At 41.6% G+C, this 15,192-nt stretch overlaps 1 protein-coding gene across 3 annotated transcripts in view; it reads right to left on the bottom strand.

The window, feature by feature from the left end:
• The window catches only part of SLC4A1AP (solute carrier family 4 member 1 adaptor protein), a 90,816-nt gene extending 75,652 nt beyond the window's left edge, over positions 1-15,164 (bottom strand). For 2 of the 3 annotated variants that reach the window (XM_047782364.1, XM_047782365.1), the window contains exons 1-8: positions 14,464-15,164; positions 14,042-14,237; positions 11,443-11,565; positions 10,666-10,726; positions 10,227-10,366; positions 6,520-6,680; positions 4,386-4,455; positions 3,650-3,836 (exon numbers count right to left, since the gene is read on the bottom strand). In XM_047782364.1, the coding sequence (XP_047638320.1) occupies positions 3,650-3,836; positions 4,386-4,455; positions 6,520-6,680; positions 10,227-10,366; positions 10,666-10,726; positions 11,443-11,565; positions 14,042-14,237; positions 14,464-15,132 (1,607 nt within the window). In that variant the 5' untranslated portion in view covers positions 15,133-15,164. The remainder of the gene's footprint in view (positions 1-3,649; positions 3,837-4,385; positions 4,456-6,519; positions 6,681-10,226; positions 10,367-10,665; positions 10,727-11,442; positions 11,566-14,041; positions 14,238-14,463) is intronic. The other variant, XM_047782366.1, reaches the window with a different exon arrangement.
• Positions 15,165-15,192: the final 28 nt, after the last annotated feature.

A 15,192-nucleotide genomic window follows, 5' to 3' on the forward strand; every position in this document is an offset into this window, starting at 1 on the left:
CTGGGAACTTCATATGCCACAAGTGTGGCCCTAAAAAGTAAAAAAAAAAAAAAAAAAGAATGAAACAATGCCACTGCAGCGGAATAGAGGGACCTAGAGATTATCATATTAAGTCAGAAAGAGAAAGACAAAATGAATGACATTACTTATATGTGGAATCTAAAGTATGACACAAATAAATATCTCCATGAAAACAGAAACAGACTCACAGACACAGAGAACAGACCTTGGGTTGCCAAGAGGGTGGGAGAGGAGGAGAGAAGGATTACAGATGCAAACCAGTATATACAGGATAGACTAAACATGGTCTTACTGTATAGCATAGGGAAATATATTTAACATCCTGTAACAGACCATAATGAAAAGAATATAAAAAAGAATATGAGTCACTTTGCTGTACAGCAGAAATTAAAACAATATTATAAATCAATAAAATTTTAAAAAAGAAAGGAAGGAAGAAAGAAAAGCAAAGCCAAGAGCAAGAGCAACACAGAAATTTTTCAGCCCCATTAAATAGCTTGGCTGGCCTGGAGGACATGCAAAGACTCCCAAAGGAGATGAAAAAGCAGAAGATGGGATCGCCATCAAGAGTGACTTGTGTGGGTGCAGGAGGGGTGGGCTTAAGTAGGAAGGTTAGAAGTTCAACCCTCAAGTGAGCAGGGGAGAAAGAAGATACTAGCATGTGAGAGCCAGTTATCTAGCATAGGAAAGGGAGGAGAAACCAGGCAGACACACAGACAGCAGGAGGGGAGGCTGTGGAGGAAGCTGCTATGTGTTTTCTAGCTCAGAATACCTCCCAGCGCTGATTTATCAAATTAAAGGATTATAGAGTTGGAATTAAAACTGTTAATTTGTTTATTTTGGACTATGCCACCTGATTTTTTACCTTTGCTTCACAAAAGGATGGCACAAATAGTTGCTAAGTATATCACAAATAGTAAAAATTTGATGACAAAGATGACAACAGTAACACATATATGCCAGCACTTTGTTAAGTGCTATTCAATTAATTTTTGCAACAATGTTACTTCTTATTTACAGATGAGGAAGGCAAAGGTCAAAGAAGTTACATAACTTGCCTCAAAAAGGAATTGACTGAGCTGAGAATGAAACCCAAGAAATCTAACACTAGTGCTAATCTACCTCCTCACCCTCAGTGAGGTAACTCACACGTCATTTGCGTCCAACAGACTTCTGTGGACTGATCTATGAATCACTCGCTGCATTAGATATCCAAATTACATATAAATCTTTGAACAAACTTGTTAGCAATTCGCAGAAAAATTTTCTATACAGATGATCAAAGACTAGAAACATTTCATCTCTACACCTCGATAAAATGAGGTGCCTCTCAATTGATAGTCTTCCATGCAATGCCCCAGGCATCAAGTTGTAGGTTTTGTACACAGGGGAGGGGGGATGCATAAATGCTTATAGACAATCTAAAGCAGTACTGTCCAGCAGAACCTTCTCTAATAGCAGAGATGTTCTATGTGCTGTACAGTACAGTAGCCACTAGCCACGTGGCTAATGTGACTAAGGAACTAAATTTTGTTTTTCAATTTTTTTTTTTTTTTTTTTTTGCTTTTTAGGGCCACGCCCATGGCATATTGAAGTTCCAGGCTAGGGGTCCAATCAGAGCTATAGCTGCCGGCCTAACCACAGTCACATCAGATCTGAACCACATCTGTGACCTACACCACAGCTCACGCCAATGCCAGATCCTTAACCCACTAAGCGAGGGCAGGGATCAAACCCACAACCTCATGGTTCCCAGTCAGATTTGTTTTTGCTGCACCACGATGGGAACTCCAGGAACTAAATTTTAAATTTTACTTAAGATCACATGTGACCATTGGGTACTATCCCTAACAGTAAAGATTTAAAGAAAATAAGAAACTTTCTACAGTTAACTACCTGCATAAGTGAGTGAACACACCAAGGCAATACCACTTTTTGAGATGCTCACCTGGATTGTGTTCATTGAGGGTTGCTTATTTCTCAACATTTTCAAAATCTGTTGAGACCACATGGAACGCAATTTCAAGATACTGTCACGTTGAAAGACTGGATCTCAAACTGTCTCACTTACTCATAAATATTAGCCAAGTCTGGGAAAAATTATTCTTAAAATCTTAATTACAAATTAATTTCCCTCAAATCAAAGTTAATAATAAAATTTCAGGGGATTATACTTTTTTCCCTTTCAAAGGAAGAAAAACCACTTTAAAAAAATATTCAAATAGGATTCCCGTCTTGGCTCAGTGGTTAATGGATCCAACTAGGAACAATGAGGTTGCGGGTTTGATCCCTGGCCTCTCTCAGTGGGTTAAGGATGCGGCATTGCCATGAGCTGTAGCATAGGTTGCAGACGTGGCTCAGATCCCGCATTGCTGTGGCTGTGGCATAGGCCAGCGACTACAGCGCCAATTAGACCCCTAGCCTGGGAACCTCCATATGCCTTGGGGAGAGGTCCTAGAAAAGGCAAAAAGACCAAAAAAAATTAAAAAATAAAAAAAAATTTTCAAAGAGTATTTAAATATACAAAAGGCTTGTCAACTGGTTCTTGAGAATGACAGATACAGGAGTTCCCTGGTGGCCTAGTGGTTAAGGACTCAGCATTGTCACTGCTGTGGCTTGGGTTCAATCCCTGGCCTGGGAACTTCTACAGGCCATAGGCCGGGCCAAAAAAAATTTTTTTTAAATATAAAAAGACAGGAAGTTCTTGTTGTGGCTCAGTGGTTAACGAACCCAACTAGTATCCAAGAGGACATGGGTGCGATCCCTGGCCTTGCTCAGTGGATTAAGGATCTGGTGTTGCTGTGAACTATGGTATAGGTTGTAGATGTGGCACAGATCCCACAATGCTGTGGCTGTGGTGTAGGCCGGCCACTGAAGCTCTGATAGGACCCCTAGCCTGGGAACCTCCATATGCCTCAGGCATGGCCCTAAAAAGACAAAAGACAGAAAAAAAAAAAAAAAAAAGACAGATATAGGCATTAAAATGACAATTTGTACTCTATCTTCATCTGTGGTTTTAAAATCACAGATTAAAATGGTGTTATATTGTACTCTTTGTATTTCTCTTGTTGTGAATGAGATTAAACATCTTTTTATATAGTTAAGAGTTATCTGTATTTCTTTTTCAGTGGCCTGCCAACTGAATCCTTTGCCTATTTATCTCTTTGGTGCATAGGTCTTTATATACAGGGGAAGTTAGCCTTTGTGCATGTCACCCTTTGAAAACATTTACCCTTAACTTAGAGATTAAATAAAAAATTTGGAGCCCTCCAATGAAACAGGAATCACTACAGTTTTCTTTAAAAGTTCTGGGAGTTCCCTTGTGGCACAGTAGGTTAAGGATCTGGTGTTGTCATTGCAGGGGCTGGGTCACTTCTGTGGCCCGGTCCCTGGCCTGGGAACTTCCACATGCCATGAGTGTGGCCAAAAAAAAAGTCCTATAGCAGTCTATATTTCACAATTGAAACGGGTTTTTAGTTACTCTATGAAACCAGTGTCTTCTGTGCTTTACAGAGGTTTCTTATATTCTATTTTTAGTCCATGATTACCTAAGAAAATAAAGATATAGTTCAAAAAGTTATTTACACCAATGTGCTTACTTCAAATTTCAAGCATAACTAAGACTTACTTTTTTAGCTCTGGAATCTCTGCTGGCTTTACAATTTTTATCAATCCTTTAAGTCTCTGCTGTTCTTTTCTCAGCTCAAAAGTTCTCAGGTGAAGTTTCTTCCGGGATACACCATCTAATGCACTGCCTGATTTCATTTCTGACATGAACGCGTCTAAAGAGTCCTGAGATGGTGACTCTGATAGAGCTGTCCAAAAAAGGGATAATACATGTTTAGAAAGATGGCTCTCATTTTTTTTTCTTTTTTTTGGCCATGTCTGCAGCATGTGGAAGTGCCCATGCCCGGGATCAAACCTGAGCCACAGCAGTGGCCTGAGCCACACAGTGACAATGCCAGATCCTTAACCCTCTGTGCCATAAGAGAACTCCTCCAAATATTTTAAGGTTCAGCTCAAGTTTCCATAAAAAAGTCACTAGCATAAAGCTGGACAGAGAACATTACTGATACTAAGAATAAGGAAACTAATTACAACCTGGAGATGTTAGGATGTCACTTTGCTTCATTCCCCTCATCTATTAAATAAGGAGGTTAAACCAAATAATTTATAAGGTTCTTTCTAGTTCTAAAATGATACATTGCTCTTTAGAAACATATATGTATAATATCTTAGAAACATATCTTATATGTACATCTTGTATGTACATCTTATTAACCAATGTAGCCGTAGTGCCTAGCAAAGCGCACTTTACACAGCAAATGATAAATAAACATTTATTTAATGAATCATTACCTTACCTTTGCTAGAGGCTTTCAGTCTCTCAGAAATTTCAGAGAGTTCCTTTTCAGCATCATTTAATTTTGCAACCTGTAACACCCAAGTAATAGAGTTAGCAAATGTTTTTCTTCTTTCAATGACATAATACCATTTGTAGCAACATGGATGGACCCAGAGATTATCATACTAAGTGAAGGAAATCAGAAAGAGAACAACAAATATCATAAGATATCACTTATATGTGGAATCTAAAATACGACATAAATGAACATATTTGCAAAACAGAAAGAGACTCACAGACATAGAGAACAGACTAGTGGTTTCCAGGGCGGAGGGAGAGGGGAGTTGGTGGGGGAGGGAAGGATTGGGAGTTTGGGATTAACAAATGCAAGCCGGTATATACAGGATGGATAAACAACATGGTCCTACTGGAGAGCACAGGGGACTATATTCAATATCCTGTTATAAACCACAATGGAAAAGAATATGGAAAAGAAAATATATATAACCGAGTCACTCTGCTATACAACAGAAACTAACACTTGTACTACTTCAATTAAAATTTTAATTTTTAAAAAAGTGAATAAGAAAAAAAATGGTTTTCTTCTTTCAAAATATGGTAGCTTTCCTTATCTTCCCTCTCTTATTTTCACTGAGACAAGTTTTAAGAGGATTAATTCAGAAGTCCATTTAAATCTGCTCCTCGTGTAGTTAAAATTTCTCATTTATTTATTTCTAATTGAATTAGTTTCTGAATTAAAGAACCAAGAATTCAACATTAGGAATGTACAGAATACAGCCTTTATTTTACTCAAAGGAATGAACTCGAGGCATATGTTTTCACTGATGAATCAAAGGGATAGATGCTAGGTAATTTTTATGCTCCAAATCCTACTTAATATAGTGATATATGATGATTTCATGAAGGATACATTAAGATTATAGGCATAGCACTTTTTTTTTTTTTGTTTTTGGTCTTTTTGCCATTTCTAGGGCTGCTCTCTCGGCATATGGAGGTTCCCAGGCTAGGGGTCGAATCGGAGCTGTAGCCACTGACCTACATCAGAGCCACAGCAACGCGGGATCTGAGCCATGTCTGTGACCTACAGCACAGCTCACGGCAACGCCGAATCCTTAACCCACTGAGCAAGGGCAGGGATCAAACCCGAAACCTCATGGTTCCTAGCTAGATTCGTTAACCACTGAGCCATTACAGGAACTCCCTAGGCATAGCACATTTTATTGAGCTTCACTTTATTTGCACTTTGCAGATACTACATTTTTTACAAATTAGAGATTCATAACAACTCTAACTGACAGATGATTGTTAGCACTTTTTATTTTTTTAAGGTATATATACTGTTTTTTAAGAGATAACGAACACTTCATAGACTACAGCACAGTGGGAATATACGTTTATATGCACTGGGAAACCAAAAACCTCCTATGTCTTGCTTTATTATATTATTCACTTTACTGCAGTGGTCTGGAATTAAACCTGCAGTATCTCCGAGGTGTGCCAAACTATACTTCTCAAAACGCCTTTCACGATTCTTGACTGCCAAAAGCCTAAGGTCAATTTCACCTCAGAAAGTCCTGATTTGGAACTTTTTCCTTTTTTTTTGGACGGGGGGTGTAAGATCATATCCAAAGAATGCTCATTAATGAGTCACTACCCACCTACAGGTGGACAGAGTCTCTAGCGGCAACCAAACTTTTTTCCAACTTGGATAAGACTAATTTGTTAGCATGAAATTTATAGATCACAAAAATTATACTTCAGAGAGTTCCCGTCCTGGTGCAGAGGTTAATAAATCCGACTAGGAACCATGAGGTTGTGGGTTCGATCCCGGGCCTTGCTCAGTGGGTTAAGGATCCGGCGTTGCCACGAGCTGTGGTGTAGGTCGCAGACGAAGCTCAAATCCCACGTTGCTGTGGCTCTGGTGTAGGCCGGCGGCTACAGCTCCGATTCAACCCCTAGCCTGGTAACCTCCGTATGCTGCAGGAGCGGCCCTAGAAAGGGCAAAAAGAAAAAAAAAAATATTTCAGTACCAGGTTTCAATACTTTAAAAATACAATAAAACAAATTTAAATAATACATTATTTTATTTAAAAACTTAATCTACCATAGCTACTCCTATAAACAGAACTTGCCAATGATTCGAAGGTCTCTGGCTTCTCATCAATCTTCCCAGCCTTCTTCATTCGGTTCAGACGCTTCTTTTCAACCAGGCCAGTCCTATCAAGAAACGTGTCATCATCACTGTCGTAAAAGTCTTCATCTTCCCAATTCTTGGCTCTCCTTTTCCGAGATACTAGATAGATAAAATAAATGATAATGAAAAAGTTTTTTTAAAAAAGAAAAAGGCAAGTAGGCAAGCTGCTTAAAATATGACCATCAATCATTAAAATAGAGGATTCAACAAGCTGCCAAACCACATATAAAAACAAAGGGCTAAACTTTGAAGACATTATTATAAGTGAAATGAGCCAGACACAAAAGGACACATATTGCATGATTCCATTTACATGAAATACTTAAAACAGTCAAATTCATAGAGACAGAAAGCAGAACACTGGCTACCCGGGGCTAGAGGGAGGAAGAATGGGAAATTATTGTTTAACGGGTTCAGAGCGTCAGTATGGGATGATGAAAAGGTTCTGTGATGGACAGTAGTAATGGCTGCGCGACAACATGAACGTTTTTAATGCCGCTGAACTGTACACTTAAAAATGGTATATTTTATGTTTCATGTATTTACCACAAGAAAAAAGTTAAAATAAACAAAAAGCTAATTTATTTAAAGAGCAAAAGCTCTCAAAAATCAATGAGTGAAAAAGGAAAGATAAATGAGGAATAGGCCAACAATCCAAGAGAAAATTTGGATTGTCTTTTCAGGGGCAAATGTGCAGCATACAGAAGTTCCCAGGCTAGGGGGTCGACCTGGAGCTCAGCTGCCGGCCTACACCACAGCCACAGCAACAAGGGATCTGAGCCTCGTCTGTAACCTACACCACAGCTCATGACAAAGCTGGATCCCTAATTCACTGAGTGGAGCCTGGGATAGAATTTGCATTCTCATGGATACTAGCTGGGTTTGTTTCTGCTCAGCCACGATAGGAACTCCCAAAAGAAAAATTTTAAAGTAATAAATACAGTACAAAAAAAGAAATACAGGAGTTCCCACTGTGGTGCATTGGGTTAAGAACCTAGCTGCAGGGGCTCAGGTCACTGAGGAGACGCAGGTTCACTCCCTGGCCCAGCACAGTGGGTTAAAGGATCTGGCATTGCTGCAGTTACTGGCAGCAGATTCAATCCCTGGCCCAGAAACTTCCATATGCTGCAGGTGCAGCCATAAAAAAAAAAAAAATCAACAAACTTTGTTTCAATAACTAAAAAAACACAAATTAAAATAATGAGGAGTTCCCGTCATGGCACAGTGGTTAACAAATCCGACTAGGAACCATGAGGTCTCGGGTTCGGTCCCTGCCCTTGCTCAGTGGGTTAACGATCCGACGTTGCCGTGAGCTGTGGTGTAGGTTGCAGACGCGGCTCGGATCCCTCGTTACTATGGCTCTGGTGTAGGCCAGAGCAGCTACAGCTCCGATTCAACCCCCAGCTTGGGAACCTCCATCTGCCGCAGGAGTGGCCCTAAAAAAGGCAAAAAGACAAAAATAAATAAATAAATAAATAAAATAATGAGATACTACCTCTTACTTATTAGACTGGAAAAAGCATAAAAAGATTAACAATGCCTAATTTGGAGTTCCCATCATGGTTCAGCAGTAACAAACCTGACTGGTATCTGTGGTGACACAGGTTCGATCCCTGGCCTCACTCAGTGCGTTAAGGACCCGGAGTTGCTGTGAGCTGTGATGTAAGCCACAGATGAGGCTCAGATCCTACATTGCTGTGGCTGTGGTGTAGGCTAGCAGCTATAGTTGAGATTCGACCCCTAGACTGGGAATTTCCGTAGGCTGCCAGTGCAACACCTAATTTGATGAGGATATGGGGAAACGGGCTCTCACACAGTTGGGGGAACGCACACGGACAATTTTTTCAATGGTCAGCTTGGTAATTTTAAAGTATACATAGGTCACTTTTTAATAATAAAAGTTAATTTTAGGATAAATATATAAGACTTATTAATAATTATACACTCACGAGTTCCCGTCGTGGCTCAGTGGCTAACAAATCCGACTAGGAACCATGAGATTGCGGGTGCGGTCCCTGGTCTTGCTCAGTGGGTTAACGATCCGGCGTTGCCGTGAGCTGTGGTGTAGGTCGCAGACGCGGCTCGGATCCCGCGTTGCTGTGGCTCTGGAGTAGGCCGGTGGCTACAGCTCTGATTCGACCCCTAGCCTGGGAACCTCCATGTGCCGAGGGAGCGGCCCAAGAAATAGCTAAAAAGACAAAAAAAAAATTATATACTCAGACAAATTTTTTAAATGAGGTAAACTTAATGAGATGATATGGATGTAAACATAGAACTACCATTTGATCCAGCAATCCCACTCCTGGGCATCTATCCAGAGAAAACCATGACTCGCAAAGACACATGTACTCCGATATTCATTGCAGCACTATTTACAATAGCCAAGACATGAAAACAACCTAAGTGTCCATCGACAGAGGAGTGGATCCAGAAGATGTGGTACATATACACAATGGAATATTACTCAGCCATCAAAAAGAACGAAATACCAGCGTTTTTAGCAACATGGAAGGACCTAGAAACTATCATGCTAAGTGAAGTCAGCCATACAATGAGACACCAACATCAAATGCTTTCACTGACATGTGGAATCTGAAAAAAGGACAGACGGAACTTCTTTGCAGAACAGATGCTGACTCACAGACACTGAAAAACTTATGGTCTCCGGAGGAGACAGTTTGGGGGGTGGGGGGATGTGCTTGGGTTGTGGGATGGAAATCCTATGAAATTGGATTGTGATGATCATTATACAACTACAGATATGATAAATTCATTTGAGTAATAAAAAAAATAAACAAATAAATACATAAAAGAAATGATATGGATAACATCCATGATACATTCCTATGTTAAAAAAGTAAGTCACAAAGTGTATAAATAATACAGATGCACTTGTGTATGAGTGTTTGGGTTTTTTGATTTGTTTGTTTTTGGTCTTTCTGCCATTTCTTGGGCTGCTCCAGCAGCATATGGAGGTTCCCAGGCTAGAGGTCTAATCAGAGCTGTAGCCACTGGCCTATGCCAGAGCCACAGCAACGCGGGATCCGAGCTGCATCTGCAACTTACACTTACACCACAGCTCACGGCAACGCCGGATCCTTAACCCACTGAGCAAGGCCAGGGATTGAACCCGAAACCTCATGGTTCCTAGTCGGATTTGTTAGCCACTGAGCCACAACGGGAACTCCTCAGTTTGTTTTTTATTTTAAGGCCGCATCCACGGCACAAGGAAGCTCCTGGACCAGGGACTGAATCCGAGCCATGGCTGCAACCTACACTGTGGCTGGGGCAGTGCCAGATCATTTAAGCAACTGTGCTAGGCCAGGGATTGAACCCACACCTCCACAGCAACCTGAGGCTCTGCAATCAGATTCTTAACCCACTGTGTCACAGCAGGAACTTCTAGTGCTTGTTTTTTTGTTAAAGGATCTAATTCTGAGCACACACCTGGAGAAAACGTCTGGGAGAATACAAACAAACAATGGTTACCTTTGGGTATCAAGATAGGAAATTTTTCTTTTCACTTCATGGAATTCGGCACAATTTACATTTTCCCCCTAAAAAGAGGTTTTATTACCCTATGTGTTAAATCTTTCTTCCTTCCCGCTTTCTTTCTAAATAAAAGAAGTGTTCCCACATACTCACCTGCCTCCTGCCGCAGCAATCCCAAAGTGTCGAGGATTCGACAAGCTTCCAGTGAGCACTGGATCATTGCTTCTTTTTTCTTCCCTGAATGAATGGCCTCAGCCACCAGCTGTTTTCCAGTTGAATCATCCACGGGTAATCTGCATTGGTTGGAAGGAATTATAGCACTGCACTAAGATCCAATTCTCATGAAAAACTAAAATGCTATGATAACAGTCAGGTTTTTTGAGACAGCTTTTTAATCTCTGAGTTCATTTTGTTCTATCTTGCCAAGGGAGTGGACTTCTAATCTTTTCTTTCCACCTTTTAACACTGTCCCCCCCCCATGTGTTACTAAACTATCAAGGCCCAAATTCAGGAAGAGGCTGCCTATAACCGTATATTAAACCTGCAATTGGTCACTTTCCAGAAATGGAAGTTAATGAGAAAAAGAACACACCTCACCCTGCAGAGCCAGGTACTATGACCTTGTTCATCAAATTCATATTCTAATTCTTCTCCTGCGGGAGGAAGAGAGACAAAACAATTTCAATAGCATCTGAAAATTAGTTGCTACAAAGGGAAAAGAAAACAAAGGTTAAATAAGTGTATAAAGTTCTCAGACCACACTGAATACTAAATGTCAAAGCACTTCACTTCTTATCTAGGAATTATCTTTTATTGATAAAATTAGGATGAGCTTCAGGTAGAGAAAAGCAAACTCAGATCAAAACAATCAACTCTCCACAAATAGCTTTGTCCACCATATATCAACCTTCACACTTAGAAGCTGTAGACTTAAGTTGTTCATTTGTCAGTTGCCTAGTTTTTAGACTCATAAATATTAAGTGCAGAATGCAAGAAACAATTCTCTGTGGGACCATTCTTCAAATCACATAAAGCGACAATCCACGTTAAGAATTACAAAAAAATCAGGTGAATGAGAAACAGAAAAATTACAAGAAGTTCAGTCAATCTCCCTATAACACCAGTCCTGGATCTTTTGAGAAGAATGAGATGAGTCAGGAGAAAGCACTTCCTTTTTTCCAAGAAGTGAAAAAAGACTAACAAAATTTTTACTATTTTCAAAATAAACCTGAAGCAATCAACCACACAGGCAAGAACTGAACAAGGAAGACAGCAGATAAAATACAGCATTTCTAAGGACTTGAAGATCTAGAATCTAGTATCTGTTGTGGATGTATTTCACTGGCAGAGTCAGAATCTGTTTACATACCTTCTCGGTCAAAAAAACCTTGGAGGGCCTTTTTTGGATCCTTTATATAAAAGGCCTCCCTTTCCTGCTGAAACTCTAAAACAATGGGGTTCTCTTCAGCCTCATCCTCTACAGCATCTTCTCCTAAAGGTCGAGGAAAAGAAAGAAAAGACAATCAGACATAAGAGACTATCTGAGTGACAGCCACTATCCTGTCGGGCTGCATAAAAATAGTGTTATCACTGAGGAAAAGGAAGGTGAGGGAACAGGGAACTATATCCAATCTGCTGGGATAGACCATGATGGGGAAAAAAAAAGAAAGGTGAGGGGTACGGATGGGGAAGGACGAGACAACCACAAAACCACTGGTATGAACAGCTTCAGGTTTTCTAAACTGAGTGACAAGTTAAAATTTGGGGAGTTCCCATCGTGGCTCAGTGGTCAACGAATCCAACTAGGAACGATGAGGTTGCGGGTTCCATCCCTGGCCTTGCTCAGTGGGTCAAGGATCTGGCGTTGCCGTGAGCTGTAATGTAGGTTGCAGACTCGGCTCGGATCCCGCATTGCTGTGGTTCTGGTGCAGGCCAGCAGCTACAACTCTGATTAGACCCCTAGCCTGGGAACCTCCATATGCCGTGGGAGCAGCCCTAGAAAAGGCAAAAAGGCAAATAATAATAATAATAAATAAATAAAATTTGGTTTCATGGCACCTTATTTTTGTTCTCTATCACTATGTATATCTTAAAAGGACAATTACCTACCACATTCTCTATCTAAAATAAAAAAATTTAAGTCCCCAGCCTGGCATTCTCATTCTCACACCCAGATCTGATACCCTGTCTCCATTATAATTTCCGAATACTTCTATCTGCTAAAACAGACCAGTCTACTCAGTATTCCCTTAAATCATCAATCCTGTTGCCCTGAATACCATCACGATGCTCAGCTGCCTAAGGGCTCTTTTTCCTTTCCTTCAAGTTCCAGCAAAAACCCCTTCTGTTTATAATCTCATAAGCTGTCTCAAAGTTCTGTCAGCGCTGCCCAATAGAAATATAATGAAAGCCATATATGTAATCTTTTTTTTTTCCGTCTCCTTCTAGGGCCGCACCTGAGGCATATGGAAGTTCCCAGGCTAGGGGGTCTAATCGGAGCTGTAGCCACCAGCCTACACAGCTCACAGCAACACTGGATCCTTAACCCCCTGAGCTAGGGATCGAACCGGCAACCTCATGGTTCCTAGTTGAATTCGTTAATCACTGAGCTACAATGGGAACTCCCATATATGTAATCTTACATTTTCCAGTTGCCACATTAACAGAGTAAGAGACAGGTGAATTATCATATAACCAACATAAAAATATTACATTTTATATTTTTTTCACAGTAAGTCCATGAAATCCAGGGTATATTTTACATTTACAGCACATATTAATTTGGTTAGTCTGTGAAATACAGTGTATATTTCACATTTATAGCTTTTTGCTTTTTAGGGCCAAACCTGTGGCACATGGAGGTTCCCAGGCTAGGAGTCGAATCGGAACTGTAGCTACAGGCCTATGCCACAGCCACAGCAACTCCAGATCCAAACCGCATCTGCAACCTACATCACAGCTGGTGGCAACTCTGGATCCCCAACCTACTGAACAAGGCCAGGGACCGAACCTGCATCCTCATGGATACTAGGTGGATTCGTTTCTACTACGCCACAACGGGAACTACATGGCACAAGGTAATTTCAACTAGTCACACTGTAAGTGCCCAATAACCATGTGTGACTGGTGACTACCATATTGGATAACGCAGGCCTAGGTCCTCAGTGACTGCTCCCTTCTCTGAACCCTTACTTCAGCATACTAATAGTTTCTAGCCTTTGTCTGGCACTTACCACAAGTAGTTTCGTAAAACCTATCTGTCTTCTCAACAACACAGTAAGGATATCTTCTACCTTTTCATATTCCTAAACGTCTAGTCTTATGGAACATCCAGTTTATTCCTTTGGCTAAGGAACCAGCTTTCTTTGATTGGATTATTTCACATTTCGCGGTTTTTACACAAAATACAAAAAAATTCAAGGAGTTCCCATGGTGGCACGGCGGCACCAGTCGCTGCAGAGGTGTGTGGGTTAGATGCCTTGCCTGGCGCAGTGGGTCAAAAAGGATCTGGTGCTGCAGCAGCTGTGGCTCAGATTTAATCCCTGGCCCCAGAACTTCCATATGCCGCAGGTGCTGCCATTAAAAAAAAAAAAATTTTTTTTGAAAGAACTCCTATATTGAATAACATTTCATTGTATTTGACTGAAGGTAGTTTCACCCTCTCAAGTGATAATCACTACTTAAATAAGTTTTAATGGTTAAAAACAATAAATTATATGCTGAGGAAGAGTTCTGAACAAGAGAGTGCATATGTAAAAACATATTAAATTAATAGTACCCATAAATCAATTGTTTAGCATCAGAAAAGTGAACGCATCTTTCCAGGTTTTGTCCAAACTGTATTTGTCCTGTCAATCTCAAAGAGTCATGAAAGCTGTAGGACAAAAAGCAAACAAAAAAAAAATTTACCAGTAGCAGTAGAAATGAATTTAAAATATTAACCTCTGACAGCAATTTTAATGTCTTACCCATTCCCCAGGTGCAGCCCATTTCATCATCTTGACTACTAGTATTTCTCTTTCTTTCAGCGGTATCCATTTCCTCTTCTTCGTCTGAGTCTTCTCCCAGCATCTTCTTCTCCAACATCATTTGCTGCTGCTTACGCAATTCCTTCAGCTGCGTTACTGTCAACTCGGATTCTGCCTCTCGGTCTTCTTCTGGTCCCTGACGAATCAAGCGAAAGAATTCTTCTTTTAGAGTCAGGATTGTTGAAATCCCTTTTCAGAAACATGGCAGTGTGTCCAGAGAGTTCCGGAAATAAGGGACCACATTCCTTCACTTTTGTATTCGCTAACTGGGACAATCTCCTTTCTCAGTGAAAACTTTTAAGGAGCCGAGGAAAGCAGCCCGGTGCGCTGCAGAAACGTCAAATTTAGGTTTTTCTACTTACCTGAAGAAGAAAGAGCCGGGTGCTGCCTCCAAAGCGAAGAACATGCCCGACGTGGACCCGACAATAGGTGCGGGGTGGAATGCGCGTTTTGTTAAGGAAAGTGCCGTGGGTGCTTCCCAAATCGTAGAGATAGAAGCCGGGCCCGTGGCCGTCGGATTCTGCATCGGGGCTGGACACCCTGTGCTGCAACACGGCGTGGTAGCGAGACACCGAAGGGTGCTCCAGGCACACGTCGCAGCTAGGGAGCCTCCCGAAAAGGCAGCAACTCATGCCTTTCAAGCTCCGGCTGCCAAGGATGGTGCCTCCTTTCAGAGCCTCTAGGCCGTACGGGGCAGTAGCGGGGCCGCCCCATGGCGGCTCTCGGTAGGGGGGAGCCCGGGCCGGGCAGCCGGGGGAAGGAGCCGCTGTGGGGGGCCGCGGCTGCTCCTTCGCTGGACCCCTAGTCCCCCCGCTGTCCGGCTGGGCCGGCGGGGCATCAGGCTCCGCGGAATCGGAGTCCGGCAGCGCCGTGGGCCTTTCCTTCTTCACCTCTTCGGGGTTTGAAGTACTGGTAGCCGTGACCTTGCTCCGTTCCGATGGGGCCACTGGCAGGGCTGGCTTCTTGAAGTCGCCATTGAGTTCTTGGGAAACCAGAGGATCAGACTGAGAAGTACTATCAGCCATCCTCATCGGGTGCAGCCGCGAAATCTGTTCCTGGGAAACCTCACCCCCCTCGGCCTCTACGTTCCT

Source organism: Phacochoerus africanus, chromosome 5 (genome assembly GCF_016906955.1).
Source record: "Phacochoerus africanus isolate WHEZ1 chromosome 5, ROS_Pafr_v1, whole genome shotgun sequence".
In the NCBI taxonomy this organism is placed as follows: Eukaryota; Metazoa; Chordata; class Mammalia; order Artiodactyla; family Suidae; genus Phacochoerus; species Phacochoerus africanus.